Source organism: Hakea prostrata, chromosome 1, assembly GCF_041222555.1.
Source record: "Hakea prostrata isolate BN-2017 chromosome 1, UWA_Hpros_2, whole genome shotgun sequence".
NCBI lineage: Eukaryota > Viridiplantae > Streptophyta > Magnoliopsida > Proteales > Proteaceae > Hakea > Hakea prostrata.
Genome location: NC_142600.1, coordinates 75,905,280 through 75,924,455, shown reverse-complemented (window position 1 = coordinate 75,924,455; position 19,176 = coordinate 75,905,280). Strand labels below are relative to the sequence as shown.

Genomic DNA, 19,176 nt, shown 5'->3' with positions numbered 1-19,176 from the left:
TTTGATGCCTTAGAGAAGATTTGCTCCTGATATTTAGGTGCTTCGGATCCTTTGAACCTCTATCTGCACAAATCTAGGGAAAATCACTTCTTATCTACACAACACTATTAAGAAATACTCAAATACTACATTTGTTCCTCGTGCTCCTGCAACTGCATTTCAAGAACCATCTTGTGTTATTTACTGTTGAAAGTTAAAAAGTTGACAGGAACATTATATAATCAAACCATTTTAATAATTACCATGAGAGAGAGAGAGAGAGAGAGAGAAATGCTCAGGGTTTGCCTCCCATTAAAGAAAACCCAAGATTTAAATAGTCCATGGGACGTGGGGTGTGTCGAGAGAAGGGCAAACAAGGTGGCTAACAGCTGAAGGAATGAGGAAGCATCGTGTAAGCTTCAAATTCCATGGTCATGCTAGGGTTGATAAACCCTAGCTAGCTTACTTGATTTTAATAAGAGCCCTCGTTGACAAGAGAGAATTATGGGTGGCGTAACTGGTGTTGGAGAAAATTATTTTATCATTTTGATCTATCTCCAACAACCTCTACAGCCTTTCTGAGCAACTAATTAACTGTACGAAAATCAAAGACTACTTCTGTATATTATCATTCTTTTTTTTATATACAAGCTGTTTACCCAGTTCTCCTATTTAAGTAGTTCTTCCTCACGGTCAGCTGAGATACATGCCAGCACTGCTGTTCCTCATCTCTCTCTATCTCCCTCATTTAAAGCAATTTTCTTGCCTACCCAGTTAGTCTCCTCTCCTCTCTTCTCTATTTATTGTCCTCATTTCAGTCCAACCGCCACCACCACCACTAACAGCAGCAGAAGCAGCAGGCCTAGACACCATGTGGTTCATTTTTGCATGGGCTGGAGCTTTGGTTATCTTATACATTACACATTGGGTCTACAACTGGAGGAATCCCAAGTGTCATGGAAAACTCCCACCAGGTTCAATGGGTTTTCCTCTACTTGGAGAGACCCTTCAGTTCTTCTCCCCCAACAGCTCCTCTGATGTTCCTCCTTTCATCAAAGAGAGAATGCAAAAGTAAGTTTATGTTTGTCTTGTTCTTTTTGTTGTTGACTTTTTTTGAATTTTTATAGCCAGTCATTTCTAAGGCAGATGAATTTAAACATGTTTTGGTATAACATCGTTTCACAGATATGGACCAGTGTTCAGAACCAGCCTTGTGGGTCGGCCTGTGATTATATCTACAGACCCAGATCTCAACTATTTCATCTTCCAACAAGAAGGTCAGTTGTTCCAGAGTTGGTATCCAGACACCTTCACAGAGATCTTTGGAAGACAGAATGTGGGTTCTTTACACGGGTTCATGTACAAGTACCTCAAGAACATGGTTTTGAATCTGTTTGGCCCTGAAAACATTAAAGATGAACTCCTCCCTCAAATAGAAGAGTGTGCCAAGAAAAACTTACACCTCTGGTCATCGATGGACAGTGTAGAATTGAAGGATGCCACTGCAAGGGTAACAGTTTTGACAGAATTCTCAATAATTTTCATTAGAATGCCTATTGTTTTCGATTGTAATGGTTCTTTGGATTCCTTCCTACAGATGATATTTGATCTAACTGCAAAGAAACTGATCAGTTACGACTCCGCAAAGGCCCAAGACATTCTCAGGGAGAGTTTTGTTGCTTTCATACGGGGATTAATCTCATTCCCTCTGGATGTTCCTGGCACAGCTTACCACAAATGTTTGCAGGTGATTCTTTTACGTCGAAACCCAGCAAGGTAGATATCATATGGTTCTTCATTGGATTGTGGATCTCAATTTGCACATTTTACAGGGAAGGAAGAGAGCAATGAAGGTGCTTAAGGATTTGTTGCATGAGAGACGTGCAATGCCGAAGGAGTTGCGGAAAGGGAAACGAGATTTCTTTGACTATGTCCTAGAAGAATTGCAGAAAGAAGGAACAATTCTTACTGAAGCAATTGCTTTGGATTTGATGTTTGTCCTTCTCTTTGCTAGTTTTGAGACAACTTCCTTGGCTCTAACTCTATCCTTGAAGCTTCTTTCTGAAAATCCTTCAGTGCTCGAAGAATTAACGGTCTGTAATGGATCCCCAGTTAATTATTCTTGTAATTGATTTCCTCATTTACACCCATGACATGGATCTTATATGGAAGTCATGATTTTAATGTTCTTTGATCTATGATCAGGAAGAGCATGAGAAAATTCTAAGGAACAGGGAGAATGTTGATTCTGGAATTACATGGAAGGAGTACAAATCAATGAATTTCACAAATCAGGTGAGCGAGCAATCTTGCAAGTTCCATCAACCATTTTAGTGAACCTTGACAACCCTTCTGATTAAACTGTTGAAATTGCAGGTAATCAATGAAACAGTGAGGTTGGCAAATATAGTCCCTGGAATCTTCAGAAAATCACTTAGAGATATCCAGTTTAAGGGTATGTTCATTTCAGATTCTAGTTCAAATAACATTGAGCCGTGTTACATTTTGAGCACTACTCAGGCAAATTGGTCTGCTTCAGGTTATACAATTCCAGCAGGTTGGGCGGTTATGGTCTGTCCACCAGCTGTCCATTTGAACCCTGCCAAGTATACAGATCCCACTGCATTCAACCCAGGAAGATGGAAGGTAAGCATATATTTTCATTTATTAATCTTCTCTCTCATTTGTTTTTCCTTCACTAGTGGAGAAGTAAGAATCCCTTCACCAACGGTGATGTGACCCTAAGATTGGAGTACTGTGCCATCAACTCCCAACCCCTCCCAACCCCTACCATAGAGGGTTGGAAATATGTTTCCACATATTAATCAAAGGGTCAAGTTCTCCATGGTGAGGACATTTTCTCTCCATGGGTGGAGAGAAACTAGTTTCTTCAGTCTATAGTTCTTTCTCCTGCATTTCTGAAGCATAAAACTTTGTTTGTCACAGGGCATTGAATTAAATGGTGCAACAAAAAGTTTCATGGCTTTTGGTGGTGGTATGAGGTTTTGTGTTGGAACAGACTTTACCAAGGTGCAGATGGCAGTCTTTTTTCACAGCTTGGTCACAAAGTACAGGTAAAAAAACACAAATCCACATCATTTATCTCATGCTCATGCTCATGCACAAGCACCTGTATTTAGACAGAAAGGGATTGATTATTGTGTTCGGCTTTGTGATCAGATGGACAACTATCAAGGGAGGAGATATAGTCCGTACCCCTGGTTTGACATTTCCAAATGGTTATCATGCGAAGATATCAGAGAAGGATTCCTAAAAGCATTCCAAATGAACTTCTCATGCATCAAAACAAAGATGCAATGCAAGTTATTTGTGGCATGAGAGAGTACAAGCTTTCACTAGAAGTTGCAAAAGAAGTCATGAGTCATCTTCAGGCTGTGCAAAGAGGAAAGACAATTTATTTCCAAACCAAAACTGGTCGGAAATATATTTTCCATTCTTGGTTGTGCCAACTTTTGTGAATACAAATGGAAGTTTGCTCCCTCCTCCCCTTCCTCAATGAATAATGGAATTTCTCAGTGTTGTCTTTCTTTTTTGTTTTTTTTTTTCTTTTGGGGTAAAGGGTAGGTGGTGTGAGGGGAAGAAGGGGGATCCAGAAAATGTAATTTCTGCCAGTATGAAAATTTACATCTAACAATTAGTGTAAATGTTTCCAAGTCATGGTTTTGTGTCAATTACAGTAACTTTCTAGAGATTTCAATACATAAAGATCTCAAAAGAAAAGGGGGAAAGACACCGACAAGTAGATGAGCATGATACCATGCCAACTGCAGCAACTGATCCAATACTAACCACTAGGCTTACAATAGGTTTTGAATTAAATGCGATCCTTCAGATACCATGCTTGTGCTATTTATAGTTTTATATGCATGCCTTTTTTGTCCTCCTCAGACAAGTCTTGATGGCAGTCTACCTTTTTTTTCCTTGAGCCTGTGGTAGTCAAGTTTTTCATCCATTGAACCATCCCCTTTCCTCCTTGTGTGGTGTCCCTCACCCCTTCTGTTTGAGTATCCTTGGTACTTGATACCCAAATTATTACCTCTATCAAGTCTGTGTCTGTCTGTATGAGCATGGCGAAGTTGGTAATCATCAGTTCCAAAAGCAGCATGACCGTGCTTGTGAAGCTCATGACGAACATGACTGCGTCTTTTATTTTGTGCACTGTAGTATCTGTCTTCCTTCTTGTGATGCCTATGACGATGGGTGTGAGTATTGCCATGATGTGTACCATACTTCACGTTCACTCCTGCTCTTTCCTTCTTCTCCTCAAATTGATCATCCCACCACTCATAAATTGGGTCAAAGAGCCCTTTTTGGTGTAAAAGCCAAAGTAGCACAATAACTGCAACTCCAACAATATTAGATTATTCATTTTTAGCATGTTTGGAAACAATCCACCATAAGCAGAAACTGACCAAAAAAATAAAATTTACCTGTTGGAAAGATAGCCAAAAACAAACCAAACATCATTACCCAACTCATACAAATATACTGTATATGGCAATTGAAGTCAAAAAACCCTGAGCATTTCCTTCTGCTTGTAAAAAAAACCAAGAAACATCAGTAAGCTATCAGACAGGTTATAAAATGTCTCTAACGTGAGTGTACAAAATTGCAGGTGCACAAGGACTCAATACTTGACACAGTGAAAACGAAATTATAACGGCCAAGAGAAAAGTATAAAGAAAAAATTTGTAAGCTTACATAAAAACCTTGTGCTTCATGCTTTTAAATGTGTCAGACTGGACTGTTCCTCCACAAGGTTATCTATTATATATTGCCTAACTGATACCTTGGCAGTTATCTGATTGCTTTATCTTTTTTATTTTTATATTTTTTGGGCAAGGGGAAGATCCAGTTCAAAGGAAAAAACCATGATAGAAAGGAACTAAAGTTCAGTCTGCCATATCAAAATGTACAGTCTGATTCCCAGCAAAAAAATAAAAATAAATTGTAGTGTTTGAAAATGATGTGATGCCGTAATGGTTTTGAAAATGGTCCAGGGAAGTTTCCAAATCAGAAGGCAATTAAAGTAGTACATAGAAAAATATATCATGATGTGAATCACTCTCACAACACTCTCAAATCCAGGGGAAAGAAAAGATCTTGATTCATTAACTACTTTAAATTTTCTGAGCACATGAATCCTGTCAATAATGAAAAATTACTGTGAACAAAAGGGCATGCCAGTGCACAAGTCTGGGGAAGGTCATAACATATGCAGCCATACTCCAGCTTTTGCAAAGAGGCTGCTTCCAAATTTGAACATGTGAATGCTTGGTTGCAACAGGGCAATGTTATCATCGCACCAAGGCCTGCTCTTGAATAAAAAGTTCAAATGATCATTAATTTTCCATTTATCAGTGTTGATTGGTAGCCATGTGAAAAAAGATTATGAAGCCCAGGCCAATCGAAGGAAAAGGAATTTAAAATGATTAAGCAAAATTTTCTTGGTAGAAATGGTTAAGCAAATTCAATATCAATGAATTTGGATACTTTCTATAGAGGAAAAGTATTTTTTTGGGGAAAGGTTGGGGGGGGGGGGAGACGAGGGCTTCATAATTGTATTTTAGGGAAGAAAAAATATATTTGTCCCAAAAGAGGAACCGCATTAGCCCACACTCCGAGAATAGTTAGTAATTTCTCTGGAACCAAAGAATGTGAGTATTCCCCGCACTATACCATTCCGAAATTTTAATCAACCAGACAGAAAGAGGAATTGTATTTGGTATCAACCTGAAGATTCCTTTACTTTTCTCCCTCCAAAACAAGGCTTCTTCTTTTTTACTCTCATTTTGATGAGAATATTCTTGTTTTCTTGGTTTGCTGTACAACTAGAAAGTAACTTAGTAGATATTGAAGCATTACCTATGGGAAAGAGGAAACTACGTCTCTTGTTGTTTTCTTGTTTTGCAGTACAAACCAAAAAGTAATTAAGTAGATGTTGAACTTGAGTCATTGCCTTGGGGAAAGAGGAAACTACGTTTCTTGTATCTAAATTATTCATAGTAGTCAAACCTAGCAGAACTTGAATATGTTAATACATCAGAAAGTCACTTTGTTCTTAATTACAACCTCTGCTATGTGAGCAGGCTCAAGCTTAAGCAGATGAAATTTTGTAACCTTAAAAGGAAATACATGTTTTAGCTAATACACAAGCTTCATGCTTAGAGAAAAACAAAAGTGATGATGAAGATATCAATCAAACAATGAAGAATAAACATATGTTGCAGGCTTGTAGCATTAAAAAAATATGCTTGTAGACATAAATTAACCAATTTCATACAAGGTTTGTCTTCTCCTTTTTTTGTTGTTACTAACCCCTCTCTTTTCCTGGTTAGGTGTTCTATTGACTTATCTGCAATGGAAAAGAGGGTCTCCCATATGCTGGAGGGAGGTAGATACAAGAATATATGGCTTTGTCCAGAAGAAAAAATATACCAATGGAAGAGAAGCTCTAAATGGACTACATCCTGAACCCCTTCCAGCAAGGGCCAATGCAATCAGCAGGGATGAGCACCCAATGCAGCTGAAATATGCTGGAAGGGCAAAAAAGGAAAAGGGCCATTATTTAAAATAGTGCTTGGAGTTAATTCCCGAGAATGATTTGGGGCTTTTCCAAGTCCGTTTTGAACTTTATTTTTTTAGATTTGTTTCCTTGTGGGGCTTTTGGCTCTTGTAGTTACTTTGTAAATAGTATTTTTTGAAGTATACGCTTGGGTATTTTACTGTTCATGTTACTGTTCACATGATTAGTAAAAGCTATTTTTTACTATCACGTTACCGTTCACGTGAACAGTATTATGCTAGTGATGCTACTCTACTTTCTATTTCTAATGTACGAGTCTTGCTACATAAGTTTTGGGAGTTTCTAAAAAGCATAGTTTCTATTTTGGTGGTATTTTCTATTTTTAGAACTTTCTATTTTAGGAGCTAAAAAGTTACTAAAGCTGTAATTTTTTGTTTTTTTTTTTGTTTCTTTTTTCTAGAGGACAATTACTTGTCTCTCAAGTTGTATTAGATTCATTAGAAGCTATAAATAAAAGGGCTCTGTGATTTTAGACCCTAAAGTTAGAATCACAGGTCTCTTCTGCTGGTTCTTCATCTCTCTTTTCTTTGTTCAAGTTCATCTGCTGTTTTGATTATTTAATGCTTGTTTTCTAACATGGCATTAGAGCTTTTTTAATCAAAATAGTGTTGTTCTCAAGTATTCTCTTCTAAAGTTCTCTTTTAGTGTTCCTCTTTTTGGGGCACAGCCACCTACTGCTGTACTTATTTTATAGTTAGATCAGATGAATATATTAACTGATCTATTCTATTACTTACCTTTTACTTATCCCATAACTTGATTGATTACTTTCATCTATTATTTTCTGCAGTTTTACATCCTTCTGCACATCTGTTTTTCTCTGTAAACACCTATTCGATTATGTGTTGCAGAATTTTTTCTGCTATTCTTCTTCAAGTTTTAGTGCGCAACCACCTTTGCTACAAATAATGTGCTACTTAGATCAGTTTTTTGTTCTATCTTATTCTGTTATGCACTTTGCAGAATTTATTTTATGATTCTTCTTCTAATTTTGGGCTACTGGTTCATAAGTTTATACTATAGATCGTGGGATCTTTTGCTGGTTTCTAAAGATTTATTTGGGATGCCTACTGGTTTATATGGTTTGCTTATTTGATGACTTATGAAGGACTCAAATAATACATATCCATGCTACTAACAACCCAGGGAATCCAAATGAAGATTGGCTGTATGTTTCAGTTTGCAATCCTTTACATGACGGTTCCTACACAAGTTTTTTTTGGGTCTTCTCTAAGGTTCGATCTACCTAGTATTTAATCCATGGGCAGCTGTTTCCTTTTTATATGATAAGGGCTGCAATTTACCTATCTGGCTGTGTTTGCATCTCAACTACTGGTTTATAACCTACGATGTTATACAATGTTTCATGTGAATCCCTGGGCAATTATTTCCTTATTTTGTTGGTGGACTGCAAGTTTTTTTTTTTTCAATAAGACTTGTACCTACTCTGTTTCTTCTAAGATTTTTTCAACATCTCAGACCTGAATTTAGCATTAGTTTAGGTTCTACTCCATTGACTATTGTGGTTTCTAACAAATTTTTTTCCTACCTACTAGGTTCTCAGACCTATTTTTTTATTGTTCTTGATTATCCATAGCTGAACCTGTGCCTCTCCATCCTCGTCCATATTTTGCTTTTTATTAAATCCCATCTATACCATAACTCCTCGCCATTGGACTATACTTACCACTGATACTATATATTTACCACATTACAACATTCCCTACCATAAGGAGAACTTGGAAACTATATCTTTTGGGATATTGTAAACTGGATATTGGTTATTGGTTATTGGTTGTCATTAATTGTCCACGTGTAATGCTACACGTGAGGGGGAGAATGGTACCTTATTCTATATCTACTTAAGATTTGTTGATGGATATTATTTGTGAAGATCTTTGTCCTCAACTTATGGCATTCTATAACAATATCATTACCTACCTTTACCTATATTGTCCTTTACCTGACTACTTGGTCCGTAGTAACCCATACTGTATTTTACCTTACATGGTCCGCAGTAACTCATACTGTCTTTTACCTTACCTACTTGGTTCACAGTAAACCATATTGTCTTTTACCCACCTACTTGGTCCGTAGTAACCCATACTACCTTACCTACTTGGTCTACAGTAACCTATACTGTCTTTTACCTACCTACTTGGTCCACAGTAGTCAATATTGCCTTTTACCTACCCATACTTTACCTACTACTTGCCTTCTTGCTAAGCATTTATATGGACATTGGAGTGGCAATTTTGAAGATTTAGTGTGGATATTTCTCCCTACTACTTGCATTCTTGCGAAGCATTTATATGGACTTTGGAGTTACAATTTTGAAGATTTAGTGTGGATATTTCCCCATGCTAGCGGCATTATGGGGATAGTGTCTTTGATCCTGCTATACTTATGAACTTTGTTCATCTTCAACATTGTTGATTGTTCGCATTGTTGGATGGTTCTTTCGACATGAATAATTAAGTTTTTTTTTTTTAAGTTGGTGTTGATTATCTCCTGGGTGAGATTTTCTCAGTGTTTATCGACGTTTGCTATTGCTACACGATTCAAGATTGGTGCTACCTTTCAAGTTTATTCTTATTGTCCAAGCTGAAGTTTAAGGAGGATTGTTGAAGTATACGCAAGTTTGGGTATTTTACTGTTCACGTGAACAATAAAAGCTATTTTTTACTGTTCACGTTACCATTCACGTGAACAGTATTATGCTAGTGATGCTACTCTGCTTTCTATTTCTAATGTAGGAGTTACATAAGTTTTAGGAGTTTCTAAAAGCATAGTTTTTATTTTGGTGGTAGTTTCTATTTTCGGAACTTTCCATTTTAGGAGCTAGAAAGTTACTAAAGCTGTAATTTTTTGCTTTTTTTCTTTTCTTTTTCTAAAGGACAATTACTTGTCTCTCAAGTTGTATTAGGTTCATTAGAAGTTATAAATAAAAGGGCTTTGTGATTCTAGACCCTAAAGCTAGAATCACAAGCCTCTTTTGCTGGTTCTTCATCTCTCTTCTCTTCTTCTTCTTCTCTCTTTTCTTTGTTCAAGTTCAGCTGCTGTTTTGATTATTTAATGCTTGTTTTCTAATAGTATTGTTTTGCTTGGGGTTCCTGACAATTAAGAATTGAGGTTTCATAGCTTCTCTAAACTCTCTTCTGTTCTTTTTAATCCCCATTCTCTTTGTTTTCTTATTATTAAAAAATTTCAGGTACATTCTACCAATAAATTCCAAAACTTTGTGATCTAGAATTGGTGAGAAACAGCACATTTCCTAAATGGAGCACATACCTGCAAGTTCTGCCAGAAAAAAAATCTACCAAAGCTGCCCAAAATCTCTTCCATATAGCTTTGATAGATTCAAAGAAGCCATTTATACCTGTATTTGGCGGTTGAAAGGGAGAAATCTGAAATATGTTGAAGTATTCCATGAGGTTCTGTTTGTTAAGATATTATACTAGAATCACTCAAACGAAGAAGGAAAGTAGTTGGAGATCAACAATCTACATAAGTATACATGGTAAAAGGGGAAGCAAACAATAAAAATACACAAAACCTGCTTGGTCAAGATATCATACTAGAATCATTTAAAAGAGAAGGGAAGTAGCAGTTGGGGACCAAGAATCTCAGTATATCTATAGATGTTAAGTAACAAAGATAGACAAAAAACATAAAAAGAGTAGTTATACAGAATGTATGTAGATGTTTGAAAGTCAATGTAAATGAGTTTGATAACCCCTTTAAATCATCACATTTTATTCCCCCATCCATGTAACGTCAAGGTTTGAGACGGTTCTCAGTTTCATGTTATCAAGAACAGATTTTTTTTTATTATTATTTTTTAATACCATTATATGTTACCGGTTACAGGAAGAAAATATGGTGAAATGCAATCATAAAGCAGTTCTCAAACAATCCTCTGACCTCAGATCCATTATCTAGAACAGTAGCTGTAGTAGTAAACTGGCACTCTGCTCTGTCCACTTCATTAAAATCAGAGTCCTTCAAAATTGCTGCATTGAAATACAATCATTCAACAAAGAATTCCTATTCTCTCTCATCTTTATGCATTATATTTCACTTCCTGTTACCTGCACATATATATCTTGAAGCTTGATCTGTTGTGGGGTATAGCTTGAAAGAGCGAATTGTGACCTCATCTGGCTTCATAATGTAAAATTGTTCCTGCAGCAATATTATTTACAAAAACATCCTCTCCAATGTTTCAGGAAAATTTTAAGATACACCAAAATCTGATGTAAGTGTACCTCCATGAGGGCTACACCACTTGAGCAATCGAACTGCAGGATGTAGGAATTTCAAGCAATTAAACTAAGAGCTCTCACAGAATTCTCCTTTCCAAAAAGCAGTAGTTAAAAACCAAGAGAAAAATAAATTCAACCATCAACGCTGCTATACCCAACGAGTTGTAATGCACCGACAGAACAATAGATTCACTGTTATGGATGTTAGTTATATCTCATTATGAGTGCTAAGATATATGTAAATCTACACATTATTTGCTAATTTTAATCCTTCCTTAATGATCTAGATCCTATTATTCCTGTTCAGTGAAAAGAAGTAGGAGTTGATTTAGTTATTGAGCCGTCTTTCTTGGTGGGCTGTTTTGCAAAGGTTTCTTCATGCAGATCTTGGTTTTGCCACCTGAAATGTCCGACAGGACTCTAATTTTGTGGATGGGTTAACCCAGGTTCCCTCCTCGTATGTCATATTCCTCAAATGGAAAAATCAGTCTACTAAATTTGCGTCTGAACTTCAACTTTTGGCCAATTCAGACCACTTCCTAGATATCGGATGGTTGAAACTGCCATATTAGACCTCCACGTGGCCTAGAAAACATCTCCAAGCACAGGCCCTTATAGGAATTCTTTTTCCATCTAGCTGTTCTGTCAAATGACATCTGAGTTGGCAACTTGAAGTCTGTACTACTTTGCAGTTATACGTGCCAAAAGTTTCAGTCCTAACAAAAGAGCACCCAGTGCATCAGGCTCCTGCTACTGCAGGGTCAAGAAGCAAAAGTTTAGCTCTATAGCACTCCTATATAGTGAAAGAAATGGCTATTCACCCTTACAGGAATATCAAGAATTTCAGCACCCCCACCCCCTTCCCTGTTGGTATTACTTGAGTGTGGGTAACACTGTCTTTTTCAAAGGCCATATCCACCATGTCAGCTTCTCCATCTGGAGAAACCTCAAGCTTTCCTCCCGACCCTATCCTTCGTCAACACATCCATGCTTCCACTTGCTATACCCTATGCTGGAATGTGGTTGACAACACTGACCACCTCTTTTCCCTACTATTGGGAAAAATGCCCTTGAATCTGTTTGGCCCATTAGGAGACCCCATCCTTAGGGAGGGAGTGGCTATGGCTGAGTAAAGTTTCTTTATGCGCCCTACTTGTGATATTCTCAGGCAACCTTGTGTTCCATTTCTCATAGTTGGATTGGGCAAAACCTCTGCACATAGACTTCCAAATCTCAATCTTTAGATCTGATTTGGAATGTCATCTCCTTTGATGTTACCTCTAACCTTCACATGGTTTCCCCTAAACCTTTACATGATACCCCAATGAACAGCCTCATTGTTGTCACCTAAAGTCTAATCATCTACCTTCTTCGGCCATTGCATCATGCTGCTTAGTTGGAGCATTGCCCCCCCCCCCCCTTCGGGGTTTTTGGTATACATTTATTATTCCCACAAATAGAGAAAAGGATTTCTGCAGAATGCAATGTAAGGAGGGTAAGTGGGCTTACGTCAATGAAGGAATTGCAAAACGTGGCAAATTCAGTGTCCACCATAATTTGGACATTCTGGAAAGGCAATGCACTTTCCATGTGCCAGAAAAAAATATAACAATAACCACATCGACAGAACGAAAACCCTAATGTGATAAAATTAGCGAAGTCCACCCGGAAAAAGTTAATGCACAAAAAAAAAAAAAAGAAAAGAAAAAGAAAAAGAAATAGATACAATTTCAAGCCTATTTTTCTAATGATGCCACCCATTCTATCAGTCCTGAACAATTTTCAATTTTAAAATCAAATTATATACAATTTCTCTATTTCCCTTTCAACAACCTGCTGTCAAGTATGTCATCTCCAAATGTTCTTAAGGAAGCCATCCATGTTTGCCCGTCACAAACTGAGTGCATATCAACAATTTAAGTTTCTCAGGTGTTGTACTAATATAAACTAATCACTAATTCAGATGATTGCAATCTCTATGATAGAACACTGTATACCGCACCCAAAAACTATATCGTCAATCCAATTTTTCACAACTGAAACCAAAAGAAACTCCAATTCTACAAGAAAATGCACCCAAGTGCTCATATAGATTGCACTGAAACGTTTTGATCGGGAATACCGTTAAGCTGTATGATGCTTCTAATTTTCCAATGTTTTTAGTTGTAACCGTGGCAATGCCAAATTGAGTAAGTGCTTCAAATGTTGGGATGGTGACTCCTAGGATTTTCCCAGGGCTCCTGAAGAGAAATGTAAATGTCTGAGCACAATTAAACAATGCAACCTTAAGATTGTTACACTGTATGTATATAAACAAAGAAACATCATGAAACTCGACATATAAAAAAATAGACATATTAGAACTCACTATGTATAATTATGGAGAGTAGGATGCACTCTCATTGGAGTATAAAAGAAGACAGTTATATAAAAGAAGGTAGTTAACTGCTACTGCATATCATGAAAAACAATGCACAGAATTGCAGTAGTACTTCAGAAGTAGTCCACACTCTAGCTGTTCAAACATTAATAAAAAGGTACAACACCATGTACGAGATACTGAAAAAGGAGAAAATTTTGCAGTGAAATGATGTCCAACAAATCCATATCTCTCTCAAACCACCAAGAGGATTTCAAGGAAACCATCTCAGTGAGACATAACTTGGACTGCGAGAAAAACTAAGGATCTTAATGTCAACAATCAAGAGATGAAATCATCCATCTAAAGTGGTTCTGGATTTTCCAGAATTTCAAAATTTCCTAGTCTCTTTTGGAATCTTATGCTTAGTATATTAATTAGTACTGGCAATATTTTCCTACTTTGATTGTGAATATTTGTCATCTGTTGGAATGAAATATGGGACTACTAGATTAAGAACTGATAGATCCAGTCTTGTTTTGACTACACTATTAATTCAAATCCTATAATTATCACACCCACCTAAAATGGAATGGTTTACCTTTGTGGCTTGATGCTGCCTGGCATCCAAACTACTACTAGAATCATAGATGCAGTAGTATAGCCATACAATCAATCCATAATATGAAATCCAAATGGCATATATAGAATCAACAACAACAACAATAAGCCTTATCCAACTAAATGGGATCGGCTACATGGATTCTTGCTTCCCAATCAGTTCTGTCTAAGGCCATGTTAGATACAAGGTCTAAGCTATGCATATCCTTTCTCACCACTTCTCTTAAGGTTATCTTAGGTCTGCCCCTAGCTCTTCTAGCTCCTTCACTCTGGATTATATCACTTCTCCGTATAGGGGCATTTATAGGTCGCCGACATGATACTACTTATAGGGCCATGTTAGATACAAGGTCTAAGCTATGCATATCCTTCCTCACCACTTCTCTTAAGGTTATCTTAGGTTTGCCCCTAGCTCTTCTAGCTCCTTCAATCTGGATTATATCACTTCTCCGTATAGGGGAATTTATAGGTCTCCGACATGATACTACCTATAGGCTATAATGTAGTAAAATTCACTTAAACTTTACACTAAACAAAGTAGTTAAATACATGACAGAAAGTAAATACAAAAGTAATAAACCTAGGTTCATAGAATAGCAGAAAATCTGTTAGGCCCAATCAAAACCAAGTATTTGCATGATGGGTGCAAGTAACATCATGCTCTTAGATGTCTTGCTTTGCATGAGCTGCTTTGACAAAATAACTAGGAACATATTCATTCTCTATGGCAGGTTCACCTATTCTTACATCATATCATAGTCTAGAAAGGGGGAAATTCCACGATGGTTAGTTCCATTGAGCTCGTGATGGGTATACAAGTGATAATCAAGCACATCAATTCATGATCACAATCTACATATGGTTGCAAGGGAAAAGATGCAAGGTCCACTAAACGGCAATCTATGTCCGCCACACAGAGATTAAAGGCAATGAAGGCCTGAAAGCTAAACAGCAATCCCAAGATTGGTTGGCTCTGATACCATGACGAAATAGGAATTGAAGTGTTTTATTCTTTTGTGTATTATTAAGAACTTTACAATTAATATATACACAGCTGCTATCTATGAAATAGGAAAGAATATCCTACCTAGAAGATTACAATAAATGAGAAATCTACCTAGAATAGAAGATTACAATAAATGAGAAATCTACCTAGAATAGAAGATTGCAATAAATGAGTAATCTACCTAGAATAGAAAAATACAATAAGAAAAATACCTGTAATAGAATATTACAATCTGATCTACTTAGATTAAAGATACTAATAAAATATTATGATATGATTCTAAGATTTTCCACAAGTATGCTTTTGATTATGTGTGATTTGATTACCATGAGTTATTAGTAGCATGAATACGTCTGCTACCGAACTAATAGATTAATAAGATTTATTAGTAATTGATCGATTCTTTGATTTAACAATTTGATCATTGAGTATGAATATGCTTTTGATGATGACTGGTGTACTTATCATGATTTATTGGTAGTATGAATATGTTTCCGATATTATCAGATTCACATGATTTTATTAGTAATTGATCAGTCCTATAATTTACTACTTATTTTGATATTTTGTGCATAGGTATTGTTGAAGTATACGCACTTTGGGCTATTTTACTGTTCATGGTACTGTTCACATGAACAGTAAATTCAGTTTTTTACTATTCACGGTACTGTTCACGTGAATAGTAAAATAACAAGTATAAAAATTAAAAGGAAATTGTTGATTTGTATTTAGTTGTAGTTGCTAAGTTTCTTCCTAAAACTTGCCCTTTACTTCTACAGATGATGGACTTGATTAAGGGGATGATGGATTTTGGAGGTTGAAGATCAAGATCATGTCTACTTTATTTCTTAGGATAAATTAATTTTGGAAACTTATATTAGTCGTAATTCTTGGGATTTAGAGGTTTATTTCGATTTCATTGGAACTATGAGACAATTCATGGAAGTATTTCAGATTTATATTTGAATAATTTTTCGCTGCGATCTATTTTGTTTTTTGGTGAATTTTTATTTATTCACATTGTCTATGGATAATCCTCTCAATGTGTTTCGGTTCACTACCTATGTAACATTGATCCTTGATTAATGACAACTTTCTCCTCCACATGGAGACTGGGGTGTTACAGACTATGTCTAGTTGAGAAGATATCAATAGAAATGACAAGGAAAAAACCACTTTATTTGTACTTATTTCCCACGGACTGAAAATTTCAAGGTTGGGTTTAATAGAGATTCCTTTGACAAAATTTTAAATTGGTTTTAGGAGGTGGGAAAAATGTTACGAGTAGGCCGAAAAAGAAAAATCCTGCCATTATGGAAATAGATTTAACATTTTCTTGTGAGATTTGTCTTGGGACTTTTTCCTAGAGCTATTTATGTCATAAATCCCACAATTGTTTCATTAAATTACGTTTAATTTTTATTTTATTTTTTATTTTGTTTACTTTTCCATTAACAGGAAACACCATGACAATTTTCTCTACTTTTCTTTCTAGATACTTCTTTTTAACTCATTTTCACCCATCTCTTGCCAACCAAACACAGCCTAATTGTCCTCGCTTTTGAATCCTCAAAAATTCCTTTTGATTTTGCTGTTGTGAACTGTTTTCTAGTTCCCTACTCAAAGTGTGACTTCTCTATTATTTCAAATCTAGGCATTAAATTCTACCAAGAGTGAAAATTGTTATCCTTGACAGACTGACAATTCAGCTATTTAGATGAATCAGACTATCAGAGTAAATCTCCACTAGTTGAATTTTCCCTAATTCTGGCTCTAGTTCCTTCTCCCTGTGATCCTGTCACAAGCTAGTCTCCTGCTGGAATTCTCTTGGCTCAGGAGTAGAGTAGTCTGCATCAAGAAGAGATCGTCCAACTAAACTCATGTTAATTAAGTAAACCATTTCCTTGCTGCAGGGACATAATGTATCACAAATCAGGAGATGCAAAACAAGTCTCACGTAGATCCCATATTATTTTATGATGTGTATGAGTATCACCTCGAAGTTAAAAATAAGTTTCAACTTTTGACCAATGATAGAAAATTTGACAAATAAGCCTGCAAATGCATTGCACGTGGGTGAGAGTTATAACCTTTGGTAGACATATTCTATGTCGTCAGCTCTTAATTCTACTAAGAGATTTGAATTTAGAGCTTCAGTGATTCCTATAGAAAAAGAATGTGTCCCTGCATTCTGCACATTGTTTCAGGTAAAGCTTCAGAAGAGATAAATGATAGTAAGTGTAAGAAAATGGAAAAATATATGATGAACATAACTGGATGCTGGTTTATCCTTTCAAACCTTCCTTCCACACCAAAAAGAGGCACTTGGTTCCTCCCAATTCGATTCTGATCAGCCTGTGAGAAAATAAAGATAAACTAGACAAATCATTAATTCAAAGTTATCTGCTGTAGATTGTTGACCACAAATAAGATGGAAATAGCAATAGAAAAGAAACAGATTTTATTTGTTGAATTACTCATATTTCCTGATGACTTCTATCTAGAGAAATAGAATACACTGATTAAAGAAAATGTTAGACTCCATTTCCCTTTTTCAACTGAAAGGCAGATCTGAAAACATAGCAGCTGTCCTTAGCAACAAATAAGAATTTACAAGATTACCAATCTAAGTAAATGGAGTTCTTACATTGAAAGAGATAAAAAGTTCCCACGAAGGAAATATGTTAGACGAGAATTCAGCATGAGATTGAAGTATTGAGTTTTCAATTCAAGATACTAACCTCCCGATAGTTCCACAACTGATTGTGCAAGCAACTCCAAAATGGTGAAGAGCAGAAGTTTGGCTGCCCATTGTAAGCTTCATAACTGACCCCAATCTTGTTACATTCAAGGCCGTCCATTGTAAATCTCACTCTCTCAAGTAACATCCACATAGAAAAGTTTCCCCCTAGGTTCTGTGGTTGACCTGGACCATCCTTCAGCAAGTATGAAGCTCTCATCAACAATAATTAACAGTGTCCAGAAAACAAACCATGTCACAAGGAGGAGAAACTATAAAGAAAACAATTCTAAGGGAGCTTGCATAGTAAATTTCTTAGAGCAGGGGGAACAAGTAGCTGAAACCAAGAAGGCAGTTGCCTGATAAATAGTTGGTGTTATTTTTCTTCATCTCATGTTTGGTTCAAAAGGATTCTTTTTTTTGGGGGCATTTTGAATTTAAATTTTCACAGATTTGCATCTGGTCAGGTATATGGTTGTCTTGGGTTAGTTTTGAATGTTCAACTTTATAATATTCTTTTTGGAGTTTATTTTAAATCAGAAATCTAAACTATGCCCAAATACCATTTGCGAAACCTTGATCTAATTGGAAAGGTGGTAGCGACAAGTGCAAGGGAATAAAACAGCATTTTTTTCTTTTCTAGAATTAATCATAAAGATTTGCAAAATAGAAGTGCTAACAGCACAACCAGTCCATAAAGTGTCAAAGCTTCCATCTTTATTCTGTGGAATTGGAATCCAAATGTAAAAGATCTATTGATGGAATTAACCATTTGGATAATATGTCCAAATCCACTCCTCATTGACTGAAAAGGATTCTTAGGAGTCCAACGAATAAAGTAAATAAGACCAATATAAGTAAAAGTAATAAGATAGCATTGCCTGATTCATGGGGATAGGAAACACTCTCTTTTGATTATTATTGCTTGTTGAAAAACAATTTTTTTTAATCATTTTCATTTCTTCTTTGCCCCATATAGATATTGAATAGAAGGAACTATTTACTTTGCCGCTAAAAATCCAGATTAAGAAAATTGAAGTCGTTACAGTGGCTTGTTGGTGACTTGGAGAGCAAGTCGTGGTTTCTTGGTGCACAAGTTATATCAGAAAATAGAAAATTTTGTTTTGGAAGAAAAGCAGTTACAGATTTAGAAAGTATTGTGTGCTTTATAGAATTAGAAAGTTACCAATTCACTAGTAGCTTTAGTTTATATTTTCTTTTCTTTTTGAGAGTTTTTTCTAGAAACTTAGAGAAGCAGTGTTTTCGTTTTGGAATTTACTCAAATTAGTAATTGATTAGAGCTGTAATTCTCATGTATAAATAAAGCTCTTGGGTTAGAGACGGAGACTATTGAAGAAGTCTCTACCTGTTGTGTCTTTTCTTCTCCTCTAATTTTCTGGTTTCACTTTCTCATCTACGACTACAACTCAGTAGGATATTCTGGTTTGTTTCAGAAGTAATTCATAATCAACCAGTTAAAAATAAGGATCGATCTAAAACAGCCCATTCTATATACGATTTAGCATGTCAACCATTAAACACAGTAGTATGACTGTTTTTTCAAAGGAAACTAAAAGAATAACTGCAAGCATTCATTCA

General features: G+C 36.1%; 2 protein-coding genes across 4 annotated transcripts in view; one reads left to right on the top strand and one right to left on the bottom strand.

The window, feature by feature from the left end:
- The first annotated feature begins 653 nt into the window (after window positions 1-653).
- CYP87A2 (cytochrome P450, family 87, subfamily A, polypeptide 2) lies at window positions 654-3,577 on the top strand. The gene is made up of 9 exons (XM_089142445.1): window positions 654-1,050; window positions 1,165-1,489; window positions 1,577-1,726; window positions 1,812-2,072; window positions 2,185-2,274; window positions 2,356-2,434; window positions 2,519-2,625; window positions 2,926-3,053; window positions 3,160-3,577. The coding sequence occupies exons 1-9, from the start codon at window positions 851-853 to the stop codon at window positions 3,251-3,253; spliced, it is 1,434 nt and encodes a 477-aa protein (XP_088998571.1). The 5' UTR covers window positions 654-850; the 3' UTR covers window positions 3,254-3,577.
- Window positions 3,516-19,176, bottom strand: part of HAP2 (hapless 2) — a 75,717-nt gene continuing 60,056 nt past the window's right edge. For 2 of the 3 annotated variants that reach the window (XM_089142442.1, XM_089142444.1), the window contains 10 exons: window positions 17,579-17,773; window positions 17,112-17,213; window positions 16,928-17,028; window positions 12,974-13,091; window positions 10,855-10,887; window positions 10,678-10,771; window positions 10,511-10,599; window positions 9,878-9,993; window positions 4,431-4,531; window positions 3,516-4,339 (listed from right to left, as the gene is read on the bottom strand). In XM_089142442.1, coding sequence (XP_088998568.1) covers window positions 3,885-4,339; window positions 4,431-4,531; window positions 9,878-9,993; window positions 10,511-10,599; window positions 10,678-10,771; window positions 10,855-10,887; window positions 12,974-13,091; window positions 16,928-17,028; window positions 17,112-17,213; window positions 17,579-17,773 — 1,404 coding nt within the window. In that variant the 3' untranslated portion in view covers window positions 3,516-3,884. The remainder of the gene's footprint in view (window positions 4,340-4,430; window positions 4,532-9,877; window positions 9,994-10,510; window positions 10,600-10,677; window positions 10,772-10,854; window positions 10,888-12,973; window positions 13,092-16,927; window positions 17,029-17,111; window positions 17,214-17,578; window positions 17,774-19,176) is intronic. The other variant, XM_089142443.1, reaches the window with a different exon arrangement.